Source organism: Odontesthes bonariensis, chromosome 11 (assembly GCF_027942865.1).
Source record: "Odontesthes bonariensis isolate fOdoBon6 chromosome 11, fOdoBon6.hap1, whole genome shotgun sequence".
Taxonomy (NCBI): domain Eukaryota; kingdom Metazoa; phylum Chordata; class Actinopteri; order Atheriniformes; family Atherinopsidae; genus Odontesthes; species Odontesthes bonariensis.
Window position 1 is genome coordinate 26,572,538 of NC_134516.1, and position 25,000 is coordinate 26,597,537.

General features: G+C 43.9%; 1 protein-coding gene and 12 non-coding genes across 13 annotated transcripts; 2 read left to right on the forward strand and 11 right to left on the reverse strand.

The window, feature by feature from the left end:
* The first annotated feature begins 2,517 nt into the window (after positions 1-2,517).
* On the forward strand, positions 2,518-2,589 carry trnaq-cug (transfer RNA glutamine (anticodon CUG)). The gene has a single exon. It is a non-coding gene; the product is annotated as a tRNA-Gln (tRNA).
* Positions 2,590-2,887: 298 nt separating this feature from the next.
* Positions 2,888-6,416, forward strand: LOC142391225 (uncharacterized). Its single transcript, XM_075477001.1, has 2 exons — positions 2,888-2,938; positions 3,036-6,416. The coding sequence occupies exons 1-2, from the start codon at positions 2,888-2,890 to the stop codon at positions 6,414-6,416; spliced, it is 3,432 nt and encodes a 1,143-aa protein (XP_075333116.1).
* A 4,936-nt stretch (positions 6,417-11,352) lies between these two features.
* On the reverse strand, positions 11,353-11,434 carry trnas-aga (transfer RNA serine (anticodon AGA)). The gene has a single exon. It is a non-coding gene; the product is annotated as a tRNA-Ser (tRNA).
* Positions 11,435-11,738: 304 nt separating this feature from the next.
* On the reverse strand, positions 11,739-11,820 carry trnas-aga (transfer RNA serine (anticodon AGA)). The gene has a single exon. It is a non-coding gene; the product is annotated as a tRNA-Ser (tRNA).
* Positions 11,821-12,895: 1,075 nt separating this feature from the next.
* Positions 12,896-12,977, reverse strand: trnas-aga (transfer RNA serine (anticodon AGA)). Its single transcript has one exon. It is a non-coding gene; the product is annotated as a tRNA-Ser (tRNA).
* Positions 12,978-13,281: 304 nt separating this feature from the next.
* On the reverse strand, positions 13,282-13,363 carry trnas-aga (transfer RNA serine (anticodon AGA)). The gene has a single exon. It is a non-coding gene; the product is annotated as a tRNA-Ser (tRNA).
* Positions 13,364-14,052: 689 nt separating this feature from the next.
* trnas-uga (transfer RNA serine (anticodon UGA)) lies at positions 14,053-14,134 on the reverse strand. Its single transcript has one exon. It is a non-coding gene; the product is annotated as a tRNA-Ser (tRNA).
* A 689-nt stretch (positions 14,135-14,823) lies between these two features.
* On the reverse strand, positions 14,824-14,905 carry trnas-uga (transfer RNA serine (anticodon UGA)). The gene has a single exon. It is a non-coding gene; the product is annotated as a tRNA-Ser (tRNA).
* A 1,450-nt stretch (positions 14,906-16,355) lies between these two features.
* trnas-uga (transfer RNA serine (anticodon UGA)) lies at positions 16,356-16,437 on the reverse strand. The gene has a single exon. It is a non-coding gene; the product is annotated as a tRNA-Ser (tRNA).
* A 689-nt stretch (positions 16,438-17,126) lies between these two features.
* trnas-uga (transfer RNA serine (anticodon UGA)) lies at positions 17,127-17,208 on the reverse strand. Its single transcript has one exon. It is a non-coding gene; the product is annotated as a tRNA-Ser (tRNA).
* A 4,903-nt stretch (positions 17,209-22,111) lies between these two features.
* On the reverse strand, positions 22,112-22,184 carry trnav-aac (transfer RNA valine (anticodon AAC)). The gene has a single exon. It is a non-coding gene; the product is annotated as a tRNA-Val (tRNA).
* An 878-nt stretch (positions 22,185-23,062) lies between these two features.
* trnaq-cug (transfer RNA glutamine (anticodon CUG)) lies at positions 23,063-23,134 on the reverse strand. Its single transcript has one exon. It is a non-coding gene; the product is annotated as a tRNA-Gln (tRNA).
* Positions 23,135-23,573: 439 nt separating this feature from the next.
* trnav-cac (transfer RNA valine (anticodon CAC)) lies at positions 23,574-23,646 on the reverse strand. The gene has a single exon. It is a non-coding gene; the product is annotated as a tRNA-Val (tRNA).
* Positions 23,647-25,000: the final 1,354 nt, after the last annotated feature.

Below are 25,000 nucleotides of genomic sequence, written 5' to 3' on the forward strand. Positions count from 1 at the left end.
GCTCTTGACTCTTTTCTCCAAAAGAAACGGGTGCTCTTCTTCTGGCAAATGGCGTAAATCTGGTGTCTTTTCAGCCCGTGCATGTGTTTAAAATGCTCGCTGCAGTGGATGCAGTGATAGGGCCGAGCGTCCGTGTGGCACTGTGTGTGTCTGTTCAGTGTTCTGACACAATCAAATGCTTTAGAGCAAACGGGGCACACTTTGAGGGCTTTCTTTGCCACGTTTTGAACAAGTGCAGATGGGCTCTCCTCAGACGTCCCAGGAGGTGTTTCTAAATGAGCTTCCTTTGTGTCGCTGTCACAGTTCTGAGCGTCAGCGCCTGCCAGAATCTGCTCCAGCCTCTTGCTCTGCAGTGTGTCCTTAAAACATCTGAGGAAACTGGACAAGTGGAGGACAAAAGAAGAAGTGTCAGACCTAAAAAACTATCTGCAGAAGATGAACAATATCTGAAAGTGATGTCCTTAAGAAAGAGGAAAAAATCCAGCAAAGACCTGACACAGGAGCTGAGAGATGCATCTGGACCTTCAGCTGATCCATCGGCTGTTGGCCCGAGCCTCATCAGAGATGGGCTCCATGGAAGGGTGGCTGTCAGGAAGCCATTCTTAAGGAAGGGAAACAGTAAGTGTTGTTTCTAAGTGCTTGTTAAAATGACTATTTTAGATACTAATTATTGTTTTTAGGCGATGTGAAAACCGTTTGCTGTGACTTTCAAATCTGCTTCAAAAACTGGACGTGTTTCTTCAGATAAACTCCTGACCAGCTGTGAAAAAGCAGTGAAAATGTCTGGCCTGTAGAAACTTTGTGATGTCAAACAAGATCAGAGATGACATCGATTGTGATGTCACTACAGTGATGACATCACAGCTTTGTGAAGGCTTCTGTTCTGTCTCTTCTGGTCTGTGGTTCCAACCACAGATTCTGGATGGAAGTGAAGTCCGGATTCCAGAATGTTGATTTGTGTTCTCTGTTAATCTCTGGACGACTTCAGCTGATTACTTCCTGTCACTGTCACGTTGGAAGGTCCACTTCTGCCAGTTTTTCAGCAGCCAGTATCATGTTTTCCACCAGCAGTGTTTTCCAAGACAGAATAATGTCAGTTTGTTTAAATGTTGCCAAAATAAACTATTACAATTACAACAAATGTCATCTCAGGGCACTTCAGTAATAAAGTCCAATTCAGGCCAATTGGAGTTCAGTTCATTTTAATTATAATCCAATTAATTCAATTCAGAATGAATCCAATTCATTCATACAGAGCAATTCAAAAACTATTTCCTCGCTAAGGAAACCAACAGATGGCACCGAACTTGCACTATTTCTAATTAGATAGAACTTTTTAATAGTTCTAAGATCATATCTTTCTGGTTTTATTTGCATTTTGCAAGGAGTCCCGAGTAATTATGAAAGTTGGGTTTTAATTTGAAGAAAAAGCCTCAAAATAAAGTGATTTTTAGGAGTATGCAGGGATTCATTTCCATCTAATGAACAGCTCAGTTATATTAAACAGTGGGCCGTGTGAGCAGCAATCAGGGGAGTAAGGAGTTCACAGATCATAGACAGAGGCAACTGTCCAACTATTCAAAGCTTTTAAAATGAGTAATAAAATCTGACAGGGAACCAGGGAAGGAAGGACAAGAGGCAGCGAGGTGGTCAGCCACTGTGTGGCCTGGTGTGGGAATAATCACCTCAGCTGCTGATTTTAGGAGGAGCACCAATAAGCCAAACAGCGTCTCCATCCCAGGAGAAGAGGTGGCTGAGGAACACCTGGGAGTTTACCTGTTGCATATCTCTTATAAGTCTGTGGTGCAGAGTGCCATCTTTCTTCAGCACCATCTGCTGTGGCAGCAGCATCAGAGCCAGCGACTCAAAGAAACTGAGCAAACTGCTAAAGAAGGCTGGCTCTGACCTGGGGACTGCTTTGGAGCTGTGTTTGATGAGCACTCACTTTTTTTTTTTTTTTTTTTTTTTTCCTTGTCCTGTCCAGCATTATGGCAGCAGAATTGTAATCTGAATACCGTTTATGCCAAACACATTTGCCATACCAAGGGAAGCTTTATGAATGTAAAGCTCCCCTTGATGCCCATCAACTCCTTATTTTCATTTATTTATTTTTGTTACAATACTTAACATGATGTGATAGTGTGATAGTGCCGAACCGGACCGGGGGACAGAGAGAGAGGGAGAGCGAAGAAGGGAAAAAAAGGAACAGAAATATGAAGAGACAAACATAGAAAACAATAAAAAATAAGACAACCAGCTGCTACACCTGTAAAAACAAAACTGAAGACAATCCAAGGCTTTTTTGAGGAATCCAGCCATAGAGGCACCAGGAGCACCTGTAAACAGATAAGCAGAGAACAAACACACAAACAAAAAAGCACAAGCAGCAGCAATCACATGGCAACTTTCCATCAAGGAATCGAACCCTGTTCCTCCGCTTGACAGGCGGATTCTAACCATTGACCAGCGAATTGTCAAGCATTTGCATGACTGAGAGAGTAAATTGACTGTGGAAGGGGTTCCATGGTGTAAAGGTCAGCACTCTGGACTCTGAATCCAGGGATCCGAGTTCAAATCTCGGTGGAACCTTCAGGTGTGTGCTGTCATGGTTGTGTTCTGGAAAGAAGATGAGTTGAGTAGGCTATTCAGTTGTCAAATGATACCAGAGTGCTCAATTCCAGCTGAGAGGATCTGTGGTATGTGACGTCACACCTCTGGGTTGCTAGTTGAATCTTTTTTGGTTTCCTCTTGCATATTCATTTACGATGCTTCTATTTATCATACTATCACTGATGATGTGTCCAAGATCTTGCATCACAAGATGTATTGAATAACCGTATCACTCTGGCAAAGCCAGTGACGTCCAGGAAGAGACTGGTTGACGACCATGAATAGAGTGGCGACGGCTTGGAGAGACAGCGGACAGCACGGAAAGACGGCAACTGGGGCAGGAAGGGCCAGCAACCCGCCCTGCATCTTCCGAGAGGAAGAAACCCTACTCAGCTACGAAACGTCTTAATGGAACATACCCCCAGGGGAGCCCGAGAGGGGGCGAGAATGAGCACCCCAACCGGACGGACAACCAGGCAACGACCCATGCAAACGGACAACCGACAACGAATACAACGTGCATATGCGGCAAGAGCTGCAAAAACCCGCGGGGTTTGAAGATCCACCAGACCAAGATGGGATGTTTGGTGAGAGAGCAACCAGAGCAGCGCACAAGGAACAGCCTCTGCGAGCCGCCGGAGGAGCCAGTGGGGGTCGAGCCCCACGGGCCCCTACAGACTCCAGAGGACCTTGGTGAGACGCAGGAGGATCCGAGCCAGGAGTCAACCCACAGCGCCCAGAACCTCCATGCTCGGGAAGCCCTAGCTCCAGACATTCCACAACACCAAAAGCGGGTCAAGTGGCCTCCTGCCAGTAAAGCGAGTGAGTGGCAGAAGCTTGATGACGATTTGGACGGTATCCTGGAAGCCACAATGAGAGGAGGGGCAGACAGGAAACTCCAAGTAATGGCCACCATGGTCATCAGCATCGCCACTGAAAGGTTTGGAACAGTTGAGAAGCGAGCTGCAGCAAACCCTTACTCCAAGAACCGGAGGGCAGAGAAGATCTCACAGCTGCGACAGGAACTCAGGGACCTGAAGAGCCAGTTCAAAAGGGCAAGTGAGGACCTGAAGCCGGGGCTAGCAGAAATTCGCTGTGTCCTGAGGAAGAAGTTGCTAACCCTCAGAAGAGCAGAGTGGCATAGGAAACGGGCGAAGGAAAGGGCTAAAAGACGCGCTGCATTCCTAGCTAATCCCTTTGGGTTCACCAAACAACTGCTAGGCCAGAAGCGCAGTGGCCATCTAACCTGCGCAAAAGAGGAGGTAGACTCATACCTCCACGAAACACACAGCGATGCAGTGAGGGAGGAGGACCTAGGTGAATGCAGAGACCTGATCAAGCCACCGGAGCCAGCCTGTGAGCTCAACACCAAAGCCCCCACCTGGAAAGAAATTCAGTCTGTGGTCAAGGCTGCAAGGAACAACTCAGCACCTGGACCCAATGGAGTACCCTACCTGGTGTACAAGAGGTGCCCCAAGCTCCTGAGCCGTCTGTGGAAAATCCTAAAGGCAATCTGGAGGAGAGGGAATGTCGCCCACCAATGGAGATCTGCAGAAGGAGTGTGGGTTCCGAAGGAAGAGAGTTCTACTACCATAGAGCAGTTTAGGACCATCTCGCTGCTCAATGTCGAGGGGAAGATATTTTTCAGTATCCTTTCCCACCGGCTGTCAGACTACCTACTTCGGAATCAGTACATCGACACTTCAGTACAAAAGGGTGGGATCCCAGGGGTACCGGGGTGCCTGGAGCACAGTGGAGTGGTGACACAGCTGATAAGAGAGGCCCGAGAGGGGAAAGGGAACCTATCTGTGCTTTGGCTGGACCTAGCTAATGCATACGGCTCTATACCCCATAAGCTGGTGGAGGTGGCATTGGTGAGGCACCATGTCCCTTGTAAAATCAAGGCCTTAATCATGGACTATTATAACAGCTTTTACCTGAGATTCTCTTCTGGCGCAGTTTCATCAGAGCGCCACCGGCTAGAGAAAGGGATAATCACTGGATGTACCATTTCAGTGATTCTCTTTGCCTTGGCCATGAACATGCTGGTCAAGTCTGCCGAGCCGGAGTGCAGAGGGCCCATAACCAAGTCCGGGATCCGTCAGCCCCCCATTAGAGCATTTATGGACGATCTGACAGTAACAACAACGTCAGTACCAGGATGCAGATGGATCCTCCAGGGCTTGGAGAAGCTTACCACCTGGGCCCGCATGCGCTTCAAGCCGGAGAAATCCAGGTCTCTAGTCCTAAAGGGAGGGAAAGTGACCGACCGGTTCAGCTTCTTCCTAGGAGGCTCTCAGATCCCATCAGTCACGGAGAAGCCTGTGAAAAGCCTGGGGAAGATCTTCGACTGCTCCCTGAAAGATACAGCTTCCATCAGGGCTACCAATGAACAACTGGACGGCTGGCTAACTGCGGTAGACAAATCTGGTCTCCCGGGGAAGTTCAACGCATGGGTGTACCAGCATGGCATCCTGCCCAGGATACTGTGGCCATTGCTGGTTTACGAATTCCCCATGTCCACCGTGGAAGGGTTTGAGCGGAGGGTCAGCAGCCACCTCCGACGCTGGCTGGGGCTCCCTCGGAGTCTCAGCACCCTCGCCCTCTACGGCAACAACAACAAGCTGACCCTACCAATCAAAGGCCTTGCAGAGGAGTTCATGGTAGCCAGGGCAAGGGAGGTTCTCCAATACAGGGAATCGAAGGACCCAAAGGTTGCTCAAGCTGCGATTGAGGTGAGGACAGGCAGGAAGTGGAGGGCGCAGGAGGCAGTGAACCAGGCAGAAGCTCGGTTGTTCCACAAAGAGCTTGTAGGATCCGTGGCTATTGGCCAGGCGGGACTGGGAACCATACCAACAACCCACCTTAGCAGGCTCAGGGGCAAGGAAAGGCGGGACCGGGTCCAACTCGAGGTGCGTGCTGGAGTCGAAGATCAGCGTGCAAGCCAGTGGGTGGGGCTGAAGCAGCAGGGCGCGTGGACCAGATGGGAGGAAGCCATGGACAGGAAAATCTCATGGTCGGAGTTGTGGAAGGCAGAACCACTCCGCATAAAATTCCTCATCCAGTCTGTTTACGACGTCCTGCCCAGCCCGTCAAACCTCTTCCTTTGGGGTAAGGTTGAAGCTCCATCATGTACCTTGTGCCAGGGAAGAGGAACACTGGAGCACATCCTCAGCAGCTGTCCTAAGGCACTTGGAGATGGGCGCTATCGTTGGCGCCACGACCAGGTGCTGAAGGCAGTTGCTGAGTCCATCCACTGTGCCATTGACCACAGCAAGCACTTACAACCACTGAGGCTCAGGATACCATTCGTGAAGGCTGGGGAAAAGCCTCCTCCCCAGCCAAAGGCCCAAGCAGGAATCCTGGGAACAGCAAGGGACTGGCAGCTGAGGGTGGATTTGGGAAAACAGCTCAAGTTCCCTGAGAACATCATAGAGACACGCCTGAGACCAGACATTGTGCTGCAATCAGAGTCCTCCAAGCAGGTCATCATGCTGGAGCTGACGGTGCCCTGGGAGGAGAGGATGGAGGAAGCCAGTGGGAGGAAGAGAGAGAAATACGCTGAGCTGGTGGAGGACTGCCGCAACAGGGGGTGGAGAGCAAGGTGCCTGCCCATTGAGGTCGGGGGAAGGGGCTTTGCAGGGAAGTCACTCTGCAGGGCCTACAGTCTCCTAGGCATCACAGGGGCACGTAAGAGGAAAGCCATCCGCTCTGCTACAGAGGCCGCTGAGAAAGCGTCACGATGGCTGTGGATTCAGAGGGACAAGGCGTGGAAGAGCGCTTCTTGGACACAGGCCGGGAACTGATCACTCCCGGTCGGGTCGCCTGGGTGAGGGGGTCTGAAGTTGAAAGACCCGAAACCCCCTGTGACCCCAGGTACTATCACTGATGATGTGTCCAAGATCTTGCATCACAAGATGTATTGAATAACCGAATCCATGCTCTCCCAGAGGAGTGTATTACAATCCCACTTCTGACTCAATTTGTTGAAACAAAATTTGGGAAAACTTACCTCATTCTTTGGCTCCCGGAACACTAGTGAATAGGCATGGGTTCAGTTTCTGTAGTGTAGCGGTTATCACATTCGCCTAACACGCGAAAGGTCCTCAGTTCCAAACTGGGCGGAAACATTACTTGCTCTTCATTTATTTATTTCATCCTTGTTTGAAGATGTATGACTGCACGTTAATGATAGCAACATCAACATATTCATAATTATGGATAGGAGGGGAGCCTCATCTGCTATTCTTGACATGTAAAGTCAATTTTTGCAGGTTTTAAAAGATTTTCCGATGCTGTTGTTTGAAACGGACTTTGGCGAATACCAAGCTGCTGAGCGAAAATGGCAGCCTTCGGTCAAGGAATCGAACCCTGTTCCTCCGCTTCACAGGCGGATTCTAACCTTTGACCATTGAAGAAGATACAGAATGTGTTGCTTGACTGTCGTGCTAATTCTGAGAATACAAGCTGTAAGAGTATCACTGAAAAATTGACAAAAAAATCACGTCGCTAAAACCCTTTCATTGTCAAGCATTTTCATGACTGAGAGCGTAAATTGACTGCTGAAGGGGTTCCATGGTGTAAAGGTCAGCACTCTGGACTCTGAATCCAGTGATCCGAGTTCAAATCTCAGTGGAACCTTCAGGTGTGTGCTGTCATGGTTGAGTTCTGGAAAGAAGATGTGTTGAGTAGGCTAGTCAGTTGTGAAATGACACCAGATTGCACGATTGATCAATTCCAGCTGAGAGGATCTGTGGTATGTGACATCACACCTCTGTGTTGATAGTTGAATCTTTTTTGGTTTCTTCTTGCATATTCATTTACGATTCTTCTATTTATCCATGCTCTCCCACAGGAGTGTGTTACAATCCCACTTCTGACTCAATTTGTTGCAACTCCACAAACTCTTTCCGCTAGTAACAAAATTTGGGAAAACTTATCTCATTCTTTGGCTTCCGGAACACTAGTGAATAGGTGTGGCGACAGGTCCCATAGTGTAGTGGTTATCACGTTCGCCTAAAAAGCAAAACTGGGCGGAAACATTACTTGCTCCTCCATCATTTATTTCATCCTTGTGTGAAGATGTATGACTGCACGTTAATGATAGCAACATCAACATATTCATAATTATGGATAGGAGGGGAGCCTCATCTGCTATTCTTGACATGTAAAGTCAATTTTTGCAGGTTTTGAAAAGATTTTCTGATACTATGGTGTGAAACGGACTTTGGCGAATCCCTAGCTGCTGAGCGAAAATGGCAGCTTTTATGAGTATTAAAGGAGACATATTTTACCTCTTTAAACAAGTTAGAATTGGTCTATGGCACTGATGCCATGGTAACGGCCCGCGGGCTGGAACCGGCCCGAATGGACATCACAACCGGCCCGGTTACATCAGTGGTTGAGAAGTTTTTTTTTTTTAAATAAATAATACTATTATAAAATTTAAATCTACTTTTGTTTTTTTATCCTTAACCCCCTTGTGTCTAAGGCCTTTTCAGAGACTTTGAGGCAGTTGTCATCACCTTGACATTTTCAAGTATTTCAACTAACTGTAAACATCTATGCAAAAGTGACATATATGGTTGTATTCGGAAAAACCTAACAAAAAACAATATGAGAGTGAAGTGAATGTAATACAAACAAGTTTTATTTCAATTGAGGGGAAACACAACTGTACAAAAAACAAGTTTTAGAGGTCTTCAAACAGTGCAAGAAAACACACTATAAATAAATCTAGCCAAGACTTTTGAAGGTTGAACCTTGTAAACAAAAGTGTTGGCTGCATAAAAGTAAAAAGTGCAGTCAGAAATGTTTTGTTGTTTTCACACAAACTCTAAAAAAGTTTTTGTAACTCCAGGCAGTGTCTCTGTTAGTTGAATACTAATTAGATGGGTGTGTAACACCCCTGATCCCCCCCACCCCCCTGTCACTCTCCATGTGATAATTGTCTGTCACTGGCAGGACATTGCTGCCTTCCCCCACATGCTGGCTGAATGGGGCGTGTTCTAACCTGTGAATAGCCACTCAATCACCTGGTACTTTACATGTGAATAGCGATAGGTGTGGCAGAGGAAGCTGCTGCAGTCTGCGACTACAGAAAATCCAAAGATTTCTGTTCACTCTCTTTAAAAAGGGCCAGCTATATAATTTATTTTAATATATATATATTTGAAAACTAGAAGTTTCAAGGTTTTTAATGGTGTCACTTATATGTTTGAATGACAAAAACTCACAGAGTTACATATGTGTTTTTGGAGATGTGTCAAAAATGCCCACCGGTGGGCATTAGACCCCAGAGTGTTAATGGTTTTAAGTATAATATTCATTTAATTAATTTCCACGTAATCCAACAGTTTGTCCCTCGCTCGTGCCGGTCTCAGTACCTTGGACAGAGACCAGTGCACGCGCTGCAACAGAGACCGGCAGCGCGTGCACTGTCCAAGGTACTAACTGACGAGTCGTGCGACATCAGTCAGGAAGGATGTTGTCTAAAAAGCGGAAGGTTGACTCTGAATGTAGAATCTTTCAGGAGAGATGGAAAGAAAAGTATTTCTTTTGGGAAGTGAGGGGCAAACCAGTGTGTTTAATTTGTTCGCAACAAGTGGCTGTGCCAAAGGAGTACAACATCAGACGACATTACGAGACCCATCAGGAGAAGTACAACGACTACACAGGGCAACGTAGGACACAAAAGCTAAACGAGCTAGCCTCATCCCTCCAAAAACAGCAAGCGGCTTTCTCGAAATGCCGAGAGACATATGAAGGTTCGTTTTAATTGTATATCTTCTCAAATTCTTATTTTTACGTTAACTGCAGCTGTTTTCGAATGGGGATTTCTGTCTCGGCGCGCCTCCGTTAAGTTCTGATGGCGTTGCCCCTGGCAACCAACAGCGTCTCCTGCCAACATGGCCGACCGTGACTCCTCATTCTCAATACTAACTTAACATTTTATTTCATGTTTATGGGCAGTGAAGGCGAGCTATGTCATCGCATGGGAGATAGCCAAAGCTTCCAAGCCTTTCTCTGAGGGCGAATTCGTGAGGACGTGCATGATAAAGGCAGCCGAGCTAGTGTGTCCAGAAAATCGACAAGGTCTTGCGAACATCAGCTTATCCCGACCAACAATGACCGAGAGAGTGGAAGAGCTCTCCAGCGACTTGCATAGCCAACTTAAAGAAAAGATTAAATCCTTCGTCGCGTTCTCCATTGCTCTTGACGAGAGCACTGATGTGACTGATACGGCTCAGTTGGCGATATTTATTCGCGGAGTGGATGCTGCCTTGAATGTCACGGAGGAGTTTGTTTCCGTGGTACCCATGACAGACACGATTACAGCTAACGACGTGTTTGTTAGCCTTGTCGGGGCCCTTGACAATCTGGAGGTGGACTGGAGTCGCGCTATCAGTGTGGCTACGGATGGTGCACCTTCCACGGTAGGAAGAAAGGCCGGAGTTGTCGTCAAGTTGAGAGAAAAGGTACGAGAGGCTAACCCAGACCAGGTATTCTGGAACTTTCACTGCATTTTACACCAAGAGGCGTTGTGCAGCAAAAGTCTGAAGTTAACTTTTCGCAACCCTGAGTCAATAATGTCGGCAAGATTTGAACCTACGCGAGGAGACCCCAATGGATTTCTAATCCATCGCCTTAACCTCTCGGCCACGACAACGACATACACTTGTGTTCACCTTTGACATTCAACGGTTACAAATCATCATTTTCATGAAGGAATTCAACTCCTGAGAAAGACTTAAGATATGGCGATCAAGAAAAAGCTTATTTTTTGTTTGTTAGAAATGGTCAATCTTTCAAAATGGGTCAGAAGAAGGAACTGTGTCTTCAGAGATCAATCTGTGCAGAAGTTCATGTGATCAACGACACATCTGCCCTCTGTTTTGTTTCATCAAATGGTCCAAGGAACTTGTGCTTCTTTCCAGGTTAACTTTTCGCAACTCGAGTCAATAATGTTATTGTTGTCGGCAGGATTTGAACCTACGCAGGGACACCCCAAAGGATTAATATTCCATCGCTTTAACCTCTCGGCCACAACAGCGACATACATGCATGTTCATCTTTGACATTCAACGGTTACAAATCATCATTTTCATGAAGGACTTCAACTCCTGAGACAGACCTAAGTTATGGCGATCAAGAAAAAGCTTTTTTGTTTGTTTGTTAGAAATGGTAAATCTTTCAAAATGGGTCAGAGTAAGGAGCTGTGTCTTCAGAGATCAATCTGTGCAAGAGTTCATGTGATCAACATGTGATCTGGCATTTGTTTTGTTTAATCAAATTGTCCAAGGAACTTGTGCTTCTTTCCAGGTTAACTTTAAGCAACCTTGAGTCAATAATGTTATCATTGTCGGCAGGATTTGAACCTGCGTGGGGAGACCCCAATGGATTTCTAATCCATCGCCTTAACCTCTCCCCCACGACAACTACATACACTTTTGTTCACCTTTGACATTCAATTGTTACAAATCATCATTTTCATGGAGGACTTCAACTCCTGAGACAGACCTAAGTTATGGCGATCAAGAAAAAGCTTATTTTTTGTTTGTTAGAAATGGTCAATCTTTCAAAATGGGTCAGAAGAAGGAACTGTGTCTTCAGAGATCAATCTGTACAGGAGTTCATGTGATCAACATGTGATCTGCCCTATGTTTTGTTTAATCAAATGGTCCAAGGAACTTGTGCTTCTTTCCAGGTTAACTTTTCGCAACCGTGAGTCAATAATGTTATCGTTGTCGGCAGGATTTGAACCTACGCGGGGAAACCCCAATGGATTTCTAATCCATCGCCTTAACCTCTCGGCCACGACAACTACATACACTAGTGTTCACCTTTGACATTCAACGGTTACAAATCATCATTTTCATGAAGGACTTCAACTCCTGAGACAGACCTAAGTTATGGCGATCAAGAAAAAAGCTTTTTTGTTTGTTTGTTACAAATGGTCAATCTTTCAAAATGGGTAAGAGGAAGAAGCTGTGTCTTCAGAGATCAATCTGTGAAAGAGTTCATGTGATCAAAGACATGTCTGCCCTCTGTTTCGTTTCATCAAATGGTCAAAGAACTTGTGCTTCTTTCCGGGTTAACTTTTCGCAACTCTGAGTCAATAATGTTATCGTTGTCAGCAGGATTTGAACCTACGCGGGGAGACCCCAATGGATTTCTAATCCATCGCCTTAACCTCTCGGCCACGACAACGACATACACGTATGTTCATCTTTGACATTCAACGGTTACAAATCATCATTTTCATGAAGGACTTCAACTCCTGAGACAGACCTAAGTTATGACGATAAAGGAAAAGCTTTTTTGTTTGTTTGTTAGAAATGGTCAATCTTTCGAAATGGGTCAGAGGGAGGAGCTGTGTCTTCAGAGATCAATCTGTGCAAGAGTTCATGTGATCAAAATGCTATCTGGTCTTTGTTTTGTTTAATCAAATGGTCCAAGGAACTTGTGGTTCTTTCCAGGTTAACTTTTCGCAACCCTGAGTCAATAATGTTATCTTTGTCGGCAGGATTTGAACCTACGCGGGGAGACACCAATGGATTTCTAATCCATCGCCTTAACCTCTCGGCCACGACAACGACATACACTCCTGTTCACCTTTGACATTCAACGGTTACAAATTATCATTTTCATGAAGGACTTCAACTCCTGAGACAGACCTAAGTTATGGCTAACAAGAAAAAGCTTTTTTGTTTGTTTGTTAGAAATGGTCAATATTTCAAAATGGGTCAGAGGAAGGAGCTGTGTCTTCAGAGATCAATCTGTGCAGAAGTTCATGTGATCAAAGACACTTCTGCCCTCTGTTTTGTTTCATCAAATAGTCTAAGGAACTTGTGCTTCTTTCCAGGTTAACTTTTCGCAACCCTGAGTCAATAATGTTATCGTTGTCGGCAGGACTCCAACCTGCGCGGGGAGAGCCCAATGGATTTCTAATCCATCGCCTTAACCTCTCGGCCACGACAACGACATACATGTATGTTCATCTTTGACATTCAACGGTTACAAATCATCATTTTCATGAAGGACTTCAACTCCTGAGACAGACCTAAGTTATGGCTAACAAGAAAAAGCTTTTTTGTTTGTTTGTTACAAATGGTCAATCTTTCAAAATGGGTAAGAGGAAGAAGCTGTGTCTTCAGAGATCAATCTGTACAAGAGTTCATATGATCAACGACACGTCTGCCCTCTGTTTCGTTTCATCAAATAGTCAAAGAACTTGTGCTTCTTTCCAGGTTAACTTTTCGCAACCGTGAGTCAATAATGTTATCGTTGTCGGCAGGATTTGAACCTGCGTGGGGAGACCCCAATGGATTTCTAATCCATCGCCTTAACCTCTCGGCCACGACAACTACATACACTAGTGTTCACCTTTGACATTCAACGGTTACAAATCATCATTTTCATGAAGGACTTCAACTCCTGAGACAGACCTAAGTTATGGCGATCAAGAAAAAAGCTTTTTTGTTTGTTTGTTACAAATGGTCAATCTTTCAAAATGGGTAAGAGGAAGAAGCTGTGTCTTCAGAGATCAATCTGTGAAAGAGTTCATGTGATCAAAGACATGTCTGCCCTCTGTTTCGTTTCATCAAATGGTCAAAGAACTTGTGCTTCTTTCCGGGTTAACTTTTCGCAACTCTGAGTCAATAATGTTATCGTTGTCAGCAGGATTTGAACCTACGCGGGGAGACCCCAATGGATTTCTAATCCATCGCCTTAACCTCTCGGCCACGACAACGACATACATGTAAGTTCATCTTTGACATTCAACGGTTACAAATCATCATTTTCATGAAGGACTTCAACTCCTGAGACAGACCTAAGTTATGACGATAAAGGAAAAGCTTTTTTGTTTGTTTGTTAGAAATGGTCAATCTTTCGAAATGGGTCAGAGGGAGGAGCTGTGTCTTCAGAGATCAATCTGTGCAAGAGTTCATGTGATCAAAATGCTATCTGGTCTTTGTTTTGTTTAATCAAATGGTCCAAGGAACTTGTGGTTCTTTCCAGGTTAACTTTTCGCAACCCTGAGTCAATAATGTTATCTTTGTCGGCAGGATTTGAACCTACGCGGGGAGACACCAATGGATTTCTAATCCATCGCCTTAACCTCTCGGCCACGACAACGACATACACTCCTGTTCACCTTTGACATTCAACGGTTACAAATTATCATTTTCATGAAGGACTTCAACTCCTGAGACAGACCTAAGTTATGGCTAACAAGAAAAAGCTTTTTTGTTTGTTTGTTAGAAATGGTCAATATTTCAAAATGGGTCAGAGGAAGAAGCTGTGTCTTCAGAGATCAATCTGTACAAGAGTTCATATGATCAACGACACGTCTGCCCTCTGTTTCGTTTCATCAAATAGTCAAAGAACTTGTGCTTCTTTCCAGGTTAACTTTTCGCAACCCTGAGTCAGTAAAGTTATTGTTGTCGGCAGTACCTGAACCTACGCGGGGAGACCCCAATGGATTTCAAATCCATCGCCTTAACCTCTCGGCCACGACAACGACATACACTCGTGTTCACCTTTGACATTCATCGGTTACAAATCATCATTTTCATGAAGGACTTCAACTCCTGAGACAGACCTAAGTTATGGCTAACAAGAAAAAGCTTTTTTGTTTGTTTGTTAGAAATGGTCAATCTTTCAAAATGGGTCAGAGGAAGGAGCTGTCTCTTCAGAGATCCATCTGTGCAGAAGTTCATGTGATCAAAGACACGTCTGCCCTCTGTTTCGTTTCATCAAATGGTCAAAGAACTTGTGGTTCTTTCCAGATTAACTTTTCGCAACCCTGAGTCAATAATGTTATCGTTGTCGGCAGGACTTTAACCTGCGCGGGGAGACCCCAATGGATTTCTAATCCATCCCCTTAACCTCTCGGCCACGACAACGACATACATGTAAGTTCATCTTTGACATTCAACGGTTACAAATCATCATTTTCATGAAGGACTTCAACTCCTGAGACAGACCTAAGTTATGACAATAAAGAAAAAGCTTTTTTGTTTGTTTGTTAGAAATGGTCAATCTTTCGAAATGGGTCAGAGGGAGGAGCTGTGTCTTCAGAGATCAATCTGTGCAAGAGTTCATGTGATCACAATGCTATCTGGTCTTTGTTTTGTTTAATCAAATGGTCCAAGGAACTTGTGGTTCTTTCCAGGTTAACTTTTCGCAACCCTGGGTCAATAATGCTATCGTTGTCGGCAGGACTCGAACCTACGCTGGGAGACCCCAATGGATTTCAAATTAATCGCCTTAACCTCTTGGCCACGACAACGACATACACTCGTGTTCACCTTTGACATTCAACGGTTACAAATTATCATTTTCATGAAGGAATTCAACTCCTGAGACAGACCTAAGTTATGGCGATCAAGAAAAAGCTTTTTTGTTTGTTTGTTAGAAATGGTCAATCTTTCAAAATGGGTTAGAGGAAGGAGCTGTGTCTTCAGAGATCAATCTGTGCAAGAGTTCATGTGATCACAATGCTATCTGGTCTTTGTTTTGTTTAATCAAATGGTCCAAGGAACTTGTGCTTCTTTCCAGGTTAACTTTTCACAACACGGAGTCAACAATGTTATCGTTGTAGAAAGGAGTTGAACCTACGCGGGGAGACCCCAATGGATTTCTAATCCATCGCCTTAACCTCTCGGCCACGACAACGACATACACTTGTGTTCACCTTTGACATTCAACGGTTACAAATCATCATTTTCATGAAGGAATTCAACTCCTGAGACAGACCTAAGATATGGCGATCAAGAAAAAGCTTATTTTTTGTTTGTTAGAAATGGTCAATCTTTCAAAATGGGTCAGAAGAAGGAACTGTGTCTTCAGAGATCAATCTGTGCAGGAGTTCATGTGATCAACATGTGATCTGGCCTTTGTTTTGTTTAATCAAATGGTCCAAGGAACTTGTGATTCTTTCCAGGTTAATTTTCAATAACCCTGAGTCAGTAAAGTTATCGTTGTCGGCAGGATATCAACCTACGCGGGGAGACCCCAATGGATTTCTAATCCATCGCCTTAACCTCTCGGCCACAACAACGACAAACACTCGTGTTCACCTTTGACATTCAACAGTTACAAATCATCATTTTCATGAAGGACTTCAACTCCTGAGACAGACCTAAGTTATGGCGATCAAGAAAAAGCTTTTTTGTTTGTTTGTTAGAAATGGTCAATCTTTCAAAATGGGTCAGAGGAAGAAGCTGTGTCTTCAGAGATCAATCTGTGCAAGAGTTCATGTGATCAACATGTTATCTGGTCTTTGTTTTGTTTAATCAAATGGTCCAAGGAACTTGTGCTTCTTTCCAGGTTAACTTTTCGCAACCCTGAGTCAATAATGTTATCGTTGTCGGCAGGACTCGAACCTGCGCGGGGAGACCCCAATGGATCGCCTTAACCTCTCGGCCACGACAACGACTTACATGTTTTTTCATCTTTGACGTTCAACTGTTACAAATCATCATTTTCATGAAGGACTTCAACTCCTGAGACAGACCTAAGTTATGGCTAACAAGAAAAAGCTTTTTTGTTTGTTTGTTAGAAATGGTCAATATTTCAAAATGGGTCAGAGGAAGGAGCTGTGTCTTCAGAGATCAATCTGTGCAGAAGTTCATGTGATCAAAGACACTTCTGCCCTCTGTTTTGTTTCATCAAATAGTCTAAGGAACTTGTGCTTCTTTCCAGGTTAACTTTTCGCAACCCTGAGTCAGTAAAGTTATTGTTGTCGGCAGTACCTGAACCTACGCGGGGAGACCCCAATGGATTTCAAATCCATCGCCTTAACCTCTCGGCCACGACAACGACATACACTCGTGTTCACCTTTGACATTCATCGGTTACAAATCATCATTTTCATGAAGGACTTCAACTCCTGAGACAGACCTAAGTTATGGCTAACAAGAAAAAGCTTTTTTGTTTGTTTGTTAGAAATGGTCAATCTTTCAAAATGGGTCAGAGGAAGGAGCTGTCTCTTCAGAGATCCATCTGTGCAGAAGTTCATGTGATCAAAGACACGTCTGCCCTCTGTTTCGTTTCATCAAATGGTCAAAGAACTTGTGGTTCTTTCCAGATTAACTTTTCGCAACCCTGAGTCAATAATGTTATCGTTGTCGGCAGGACTTTAACCTGCGCGGGGAGACCCCAATGGATTTCTAATCCATCCCCTTAACCTCTCGGCCACGACAACGACATACATGTAAGTTCATCTTTGACATTCAACGGTTACAAATCATCATTTTCATGAAGGACTTCAACTCCTGAGACAGACCTAAGTTATGACAATAAAGAAAAAGCTTTTTTGTTTGTTTGTTAGAAATGGTCAATCTTTCGAAATGGGTCAGAGGGAGGAGCTGTGTCTTCAGAGATCAATCTGTGCAAGAGTTCATGTGATCACAATGCTATCTGGTCTTTGTTTTGTTTAATCAAATGGTCCAAGGAACTTGTGGTTCTTTCCAGGTTAACTTTTCGCAACCCTGGGTCAATAATGCTATCGTTGTCGGCAGGACTCGAACCTACGCTGGGAGACCCCAATGGATTTCAAATTAATCGCCTTAACCTCTTGGCCACGACAACGACATACACTCGTGTTCACCTTTGACATTCAACGGTTACAAATTATCATTTTCATGAAGGACTTCAACTCCTGAGACAGACCTAAGTTATGGCGATCAAGAAAAAGCTTTTTTGTTTGTTTGTTAGAAATGGTCAATCTTTCAAAATGGGTTAGAGGAAGGAGCTGTGTCTTCAGAGATCAATCTGTGCAAGAGTTCATGTGATCACAATGCTATCTGGTCTTTGTTTTGTTTAATCAAATGGTCCAAGGAACTTGTGCTTCTTTCCAGGTTAACTTTTCACAACACGGAGTCAACAATGTTATCGTTGTAGAAAGGAGTTGAACCTACGCGGGGAGACCCCAATGGATTTCTAATCCATCGCCTTAACCTCTCGGCCACGACAACGACATACACTTGTGTTCACCTTTGACATTCAACGGTTACAAATCATCATTTTCATGAAGGAATTCAACTCCTGAGACAGACCTAAGATATGGCGATCAAGAAAAAGCTTATTTTTTGTTTGTTAGAAATGGTCAATCTTTCAAAATGGGTCAGAAGAAGGAACTGTGTCTTCAGAGATCAATCTGTGCAGGAGTTCATGTGATCAACATGTGATCTGGCCTTTGTTTTGTTTAATCAAATGGTCCAAGGAACTTGTGATTCTTTCCAGGTTAATTTTCAATAACCCTGAGTCAGTAAAGTTATCGTTGTCGGCAGGATATCAACCTACGCGGGGAGACCCCAATGGATTTCTAATCCATCGCCTTAACCTCTCGGCCACAACAACGACAAACACTCGTGTTCACCTTTGACATTCAACAGTTACAAATCATCATTTTCATGAAGGACTTCAACTCCTGAGACAGACCTAAGTTATGGCGATCAAGAAAAAGCTTTTTTGTTTGTTTGTTAGAAATGGTCAATCTTTCAAAATGGGTCAGAGGAAGAAGCTGTGTCTTCAGAGATCAATCTGTGCAAGAGTTCATGTGATCAACATGTTATCTGGTCTTTGTTTTGTTTAATCAAATGGTCCAAGGAACTTGTGCTTCTTTCCAGGTTAACTTTTCGCAACCCTGAGTCAATAATGTTATCGTTGTCGGCAGGACTCGAACCTGCGCGGGGAGACCCCAATGGATCGCCTTAACCTCTCGGCCACGACAACGACTTACATGTTTTTTCATCTTTGACGTTCAACTGTTACAAATCATCATTTTCATGAAGGACTTCAACTCCTGAGAGAGACCTAAGATATGACGATCAAGAAAAAGCTTTTTTGTTTGTTTGTTAGAAATGGTCAGTCTTCGAAATATGTGAGAGGAAGGAGTTGTGTCTTCAGAGATCAATCTGTGCAGGGGCGCGTTGCACAAAAGTAGGATTTAGACATCCAGGATGAATTACTTAGCCAGGTTCAAGGAATTCAAAACATGGGCGCCCAGGCTTAGTTGGTTGCACAAAGGCCAATCCAGGATGAGCAGACACGGATTCATTAAGCCAGCTGAAAGCGATCCTGGATAAGTGCTGCACACGGCTTTCTTAAATAGACCCCACGATCGATCATAGATTCAATGATTCACCATGGCAACAAGGGCGGCGTATTTCTCCCCAGCTGAGCAATAATTATTAATGGAAGTATATGAAGAGGTGACGGAGAAAATAAAACAAAAAGGAAATACTGCCACAGTTAAAAAACAAAGGGAGCAAGCGTGGCAAACCATTGCTGACCGCCTGAATGCGTAAGTAGTGCACAAATCACACTCACCACTCCACTGAAATTATCACAATTAGGCAGTGTTCGAACTACGGGGGACTCGGGGGATCCGAGACCCCCTGAAACTGACAAGAGACCCCCCTGAAAACATGATTTGGGAAATGTTGGGGGGTCTCTAAAATATTGGCAAAATATGATTTCCCCTGATGAGTTATGATTGCAGACGCGATGCGTGTGGAGGTGTGGAGCCTGTGTGCGTAATTGGCATAAAGCTGTGCTGTCCGCCGCGTATGATTCTGTATAGCTTCTCATGTGTTTTCGAGATCCGCGCTCTGAGTCAAGCACAAGCAAGCAACCAAAATGGACATGGCAGCAACTTTTTATTAAGAATGTGCCTGCCCACACATTGCCTGTACTGTTTTAGCAGTGAAATAAAAAACGCAAATAAAGGACTTGCAAGCATCTTCATCTCCTTCCCTGGGCATAGAAGACTCTGTGACATCAAGTTCTATAGGATTGCAGGTAAGAATTTTTTTTTTTTTTAAATTACAGTTACAATTACAATGTTAACATTCAGAGTAAGATACTCATTGCATCGTATTACAGGTTTCCCCATTGTCATTGATGCAGTGGACTGCACACACATCAAAATAAAATCCCCCTCAGGTGGCCATGAGGGGGATTTTGTGAAAAGGAAAAACTTCCACAGCATCAATGTACAGGTGAACATGACTTTTGATAAAGTTAATTAATGAACACTGTACATTGCCTGTGATGTGCATTAATTGGTTTAACATCTTATCATTTCAGATGGTCTGCAATGCTGACTATTTGATCAGTAATGTTGTGGCAAAGTGGCCCGGCTCGGTCCACGACTCCCGAGTGTTTCGGAACTCAGAGATTTATCGGCGCCTATCACAAGGTGAGCCAAAGAACCTCTATTGATAACCACTTTTAACATCATGGCTGTGTTAAGAATGTCACTACCAGTGGCGTAACTCCCATTAGGCAAACCTAGGCATTTGCCTAGGGCCCCAACCAAATCTGTCTTTCATAGGGGCCCCCAAATCTGACCGTCCCAGCCAAAGTAAATACACAAAAAAAACAATGTTAATTTGTTACTTATGTAAAGTAAAAAAACATTTTTCTATGAAAAAAAACCCAGACATATCAGCATAACACCGAACTAATGCCTAAATAATAATTGTCCAAGCACACATGCCCCCATCCATTGTGCATTGGACTAGTCCAGAATATGATGACGTAGCAATGTGCGACATAACATGATTTCAAATCAAAGCGAGGGAACTGTGTGTGACTCGGTGAAAAATGAAGCGGAGTTATGATAGTGGTAATGCTAAATGAAAGAAACGGACAGAGAACAAAAGAATTGCAGATGCACTGCTGAAAAAATGAGAGAATGAGACCTGATAAAGGGCAGGAAAAGCACATGAAGAAGAGATGAGTGAGACAGGTGTGAAGCAGAGGAGCTTGAAGGCAAACCAGGGACACAGATGAAGAGTAACAGGGATACAGACAGAGAAAAAGAAGATAGGGAGAAAGAGAGAAGGTAATCATTCACAAAACATACTTGACTTGGATATTTATTTATAAAGCTATATTTATTTATAATGCACCATGATTGATCAGAGGTCCGTTTCACGAAGCAGGTTTAGTGAAAACTCTGAGTTGGTTAACCCTGAAATGAGGGAAACCCTGAGTTTTCCGTTTCACAAAGGGAGGTAACTTAACCTCACGGTCAGTTACCGTAGTAACAGACTGTGAGAAACTCTCAGACGCGCGAAACTACCAGGGCGGCACGGGGTGGCAGCCGCCACCCCTGAAAAGGGGTCTGCCATCCCAGTGCGAGGGAGTGTTTTTTTTTTTTTTCAATGCGAGTGAGAGCGTGCAGGCAATACAATAACTCGTGCACCATGCGCGTTTGGACTGCGCCGGCACGAGAGAGAGAGAGAGAGGGGTGTGGGGAGAGGTTGCTTGCTCTAACTATCTATATCCAGCCTGTCTAAGCCTTTTAAAAAATCCCCAATTTACTTGTTGATATATTGTTGTTATTCTGTACACATGCACTCACAAAATACTTTGGCAGGCAGGCCTTTGAGGGAGGACTTTACTTCTAGGATAATGCTGGAATTTTGTAAAGTGCTGGGAAGTCCTCAAATTTCTAAATCATTCCTATGGCTTGATTTTGCTTTCAAAGCAAACACTGAACCAATGTTATTCCTGTCCACACACAAAATCTTTTCGTTGGTCCTTTCATTGGTAAATGTAAATGGTGGTTTTACTCATGTCCATTTTGTATTTTAGTTCTGTTAAGCAAAAGAACATTTTGTATCTCTGGCAGTGAAAAGATTATTTGATTTTCACATGTAACTTACTTGTGTCATGGAAATTCTAATCTCTCTCTCTCTCGTGCTCTCTCTCTCGTTTGATCTGAATAATAAACATCTAATTTTGGCAAATGCTGGAGAAATCTGAAACTGATTTTACTGTGGAGAGTTGATACCATTGTTAGTGGCAGTGCAGTATTGGTTTATTGCGATTCTTTAATCTCAATTTAAAGTAAGGGTATTGGGATGGTAATTTGTTTTATGTGTGTATTTAAAAAATGAGGGCCCCATGTCTATATTTTGCCTAGGGCCCCAAAATGTCTAGATACGCCCCTGGACAGCACACACCTGAAGGTTCCACCGAGATTTGAACTCAGATCACTGGATTCAGAGTCCAGAGTGCTGACCTTTACACCATGGAACCCCTTCCACAGTCAATTTACGCTCTCAGTCATGCAAATGCTTGACAATGAAATGGTTTTAGCAACGTGTTTTTTTGTCAATTTTTCAGTGATACTCTTACAGCTTGTATTCTCAGAATTGGCACGACAGTCAAGCAACACATTCTGTATCTTCTTCAATGGTCAAAGGTTAGAATCCGCCTGTCAAGCGGAGGAACAGGGTTCGATTCCTTGACCGTAGGCTGCCATTTTCGCTCAGCAGCTAGGTATTCGCCAAAGTCCGTTTCACACCATAGCATGAGAAAATCTTTTGAAAACCTGCAAAAATTTACTTTACATGTCAAGAATAGCAGATGAGGCTCCCCTCCTATCCATAATTATGAATATGTTGATGTTGCTATCATTAACGTGCAGTCATACATCTTCACACAAGGATGAAATAAATAAAGGAGGAGCAAGTAATGTTTCCGCCCAGTTTCGAACTGAGGACCTTTCGCGTGTTAGGCGAATGTGATAACCACTACACTACGGAAACTGGAACCATGCCTATTCACTAGTGTTCCGGAAGCCAAAGAATGAGGTAAGTTTTCCCAAATTTTGTTGCTCACGGAAAGTGATTTTGGAGTCGCAACAAATTGAGTCAGAAGTGGGATTGTAACACACTCCTCTGGGAGAGCATGGATAAATAGAAGCATCGTAAATGAACATGCAAGAGGAAACCAAAAAAGATTCAACTAGCAACACAGAGGTGTGACATCACATACCATAGATCCTCTCAGCTGGAATCGTGCACTCTGGCACGACAGTCAAGCAACACATTCTGTATCTTTGCTGGTCAAAGGTTAGAATCCGCCTGTCAAGCGGAGGAACAGGGTTCGATTCCTTGACGGAAGGCTGCCATTTTTGCTCAGCAGCTAGGGGTTTGCCAATGTCCGTTTCACACCATAGCATCAGAAAATCTTTTTAAAACCTGCAAAAATTGACTTTACATGTCAAGAATAGCAGATGAGGCTCCCCTCCTATCCATAATTATGAATATGTTGATGTTGCTATCATTAACATGCAGTCTTACATCTTCACACAAGGATGAAATAAATAATGGAGGAGCAAGTAATGTTTCCGCCCAGTTTCGAACTGAGGACCTTTCGCGTGTGAGGCGAACGTGATAACCACTAGTTATTGTAACTAGTGGGATTGTAACACACTCCTCTGGGAGAGCATGGATAAATAGAAGCATCGTAAATGAACATGCAAGAGGAAACCAAAAAAGATTCAACTAGCAACACAGAGGTGTGACGTCACATACCACAGATCCTCTCAGCTGGAATCGTGCACTCTGGTGTCCTTTCACAACTGACTAGCCTACTCAACTCATCTTCTTTCCAGAATGCAACCATGACAGCACACACCTGGAGGTTCCACCGAGATTTGAACTCGGATCACTGGATTCAGAGTCCAGAGTGCTGACCTTTACACCATGGAACCCCTTCCACAGTCAATTTATGCTCTCAGTCATGCAAATGCTTGACAATGAAATGGTTTTAGCAACGTGTTTTTTTGTCAATTTTTCAGTGATACTCTTACAGCTTGTATTCTCAGAATTTGCACGACAGTCAAGCAACACATTCTGTATCTTCTTCAATGGTCAAAGGTTAGAATCCGCCTGTCAAGCGGAGGAACAGGGTTCGATTCCTTGATGGAAGGTTGCCATTTTCGCTCAGCAGCTAGGGATTCGCCAAAGTCCGTTTCACACCATAGCATGAGAAAATCTTTTGAAAACCTGCAAAAATTTACTTTACATGTCAAGAATAGCAGATGAGGCTCCCCTCCTATCCATAATTATGAATATGTTGATGTTGCTATCATTAACGTGCAGTCATACATCTTCACACAAGGATGAAATAAATAATGGAGGAGCAAGTAATGTTTCCGCCCAGTTTCGAACTGAGGACCTTTCGCGTGTGAGGAGAATGTGATAACCACTACACTACGGAAACTGGAACCATGCCTATTCACTAGTGTTCCGGAAGCCAAAGAATGAGGTAAGTTTTCCCAAATTTTGTTGCTCACGGAAAGTGATTTTGGAGTCGCAACAAATTGAGTCAGAAGTGGGATTGTAACACGCTCCTGTGGGAGAGCATGGATAAATAGAAGCATCGTAAATGAACATGCAAGAGGAAACCAAAAAAGATTCAACTAGCAACACAGAGGTGTGACATCACATACCATAGATCCTCTCAGCTGGAATCGTGCACTCTGGCACGACAGTCAAGCAAAACATTCTGTATCTTTGCTGGTCAAAGGTTAGAATCCGCCTGTCAAGTGGAGGAACAGGGTTCGATTCCTTGACGGAAGGCTGCCATTTTTGCTCAGCAGCTAGGGGTTTGCCAATGTCCGTTTCACACCATAGCATCAGAAAATCTTTTTAAAACCTGCAAAAATTGACTTTACATGTCAAGAATAGCAGATGAGGCTCCCCTCCTATCCATAATTATGAATATGTTGATGTTGCTATCATTAACATGCAGTCATACATCTTCACAAAAGGATGAAATAAATAATGGAGGAGCAAGTAATGTTTCCGCCCAGTTTCGAACTGAGGACCTTTCGCGTGTGAGGCGAACGTGATAACCACTAGTTATTGTAACTAGTGGGATTGTAACACACTCCTCTGGGAGAGCATGGATAAATAGAAGCATCGTAAATGAATATGCAAGAGGAAACCAAAAAAGATTCAACTAGCAACACAGAGGTGTGACGTCACATACCACAGATCCTCTCAGCTGGAATCGTGCACTCTGGTGTCCTTTCACAACTGACTAGCCTACTCAACTCATCTTCTTTCCAGAATGCAACCATGACAGCACACACCTGGAGGTTCCACCCAGATTTGAACTCGGATCACTGGATTCAGAGTCCAGAGTGCTGACCTTTACACCATGGAACCCCTTCCACAGTCAATTTACGCTCTCAGTCATGCAAATGCTCGACAATGGAAGGATTTTAGCAACGTGATTTTTTTTTGTCAATTTTTCAGTGATACTCTTACAGCTTGTATTCTCAGAATTGGCACGACAGTCAAGCAACACATTCTGTATCTTCTTCAATGGTCAAAGGTTAGAATCCGCCTGTCAAGCGGAGGAACAGGGTTCGATTCCTTGACGGAAGGTTGCCATTTTCGCTCAGCAGCTAGGGGTTTGCCAAAGTCCGTTTCAAACAACAGCATCGGAAAATCTTTTTAAAACCTGAAAAAATTGACTTTACATGTCAAGAATAGCAGATGAGGCTCCCCTCCTATCCATAATTATGAATATGTTGATGTTGCTATCATTAACGTGCAGTCATACATCT

What these genes read in the sequence shown, in the direction of transcription:
- LOC142391225 (XM_075477001.1), top strand. Translation starts at nt 2,888, where the DNA reads ATGAATAGAGTGGCGACGGCTTGGAGAGACAGCGGACAGCACGGAAAG. An exon ending in GCGGACAGCACGGAAAGACG is followed by an intron (nt 2,939 to 3,035) that starts GCAACTGGGGCA and finishes ACATACCCCCAG; the next exon opens with GGGAGCCCGAGAGGGGGCGA.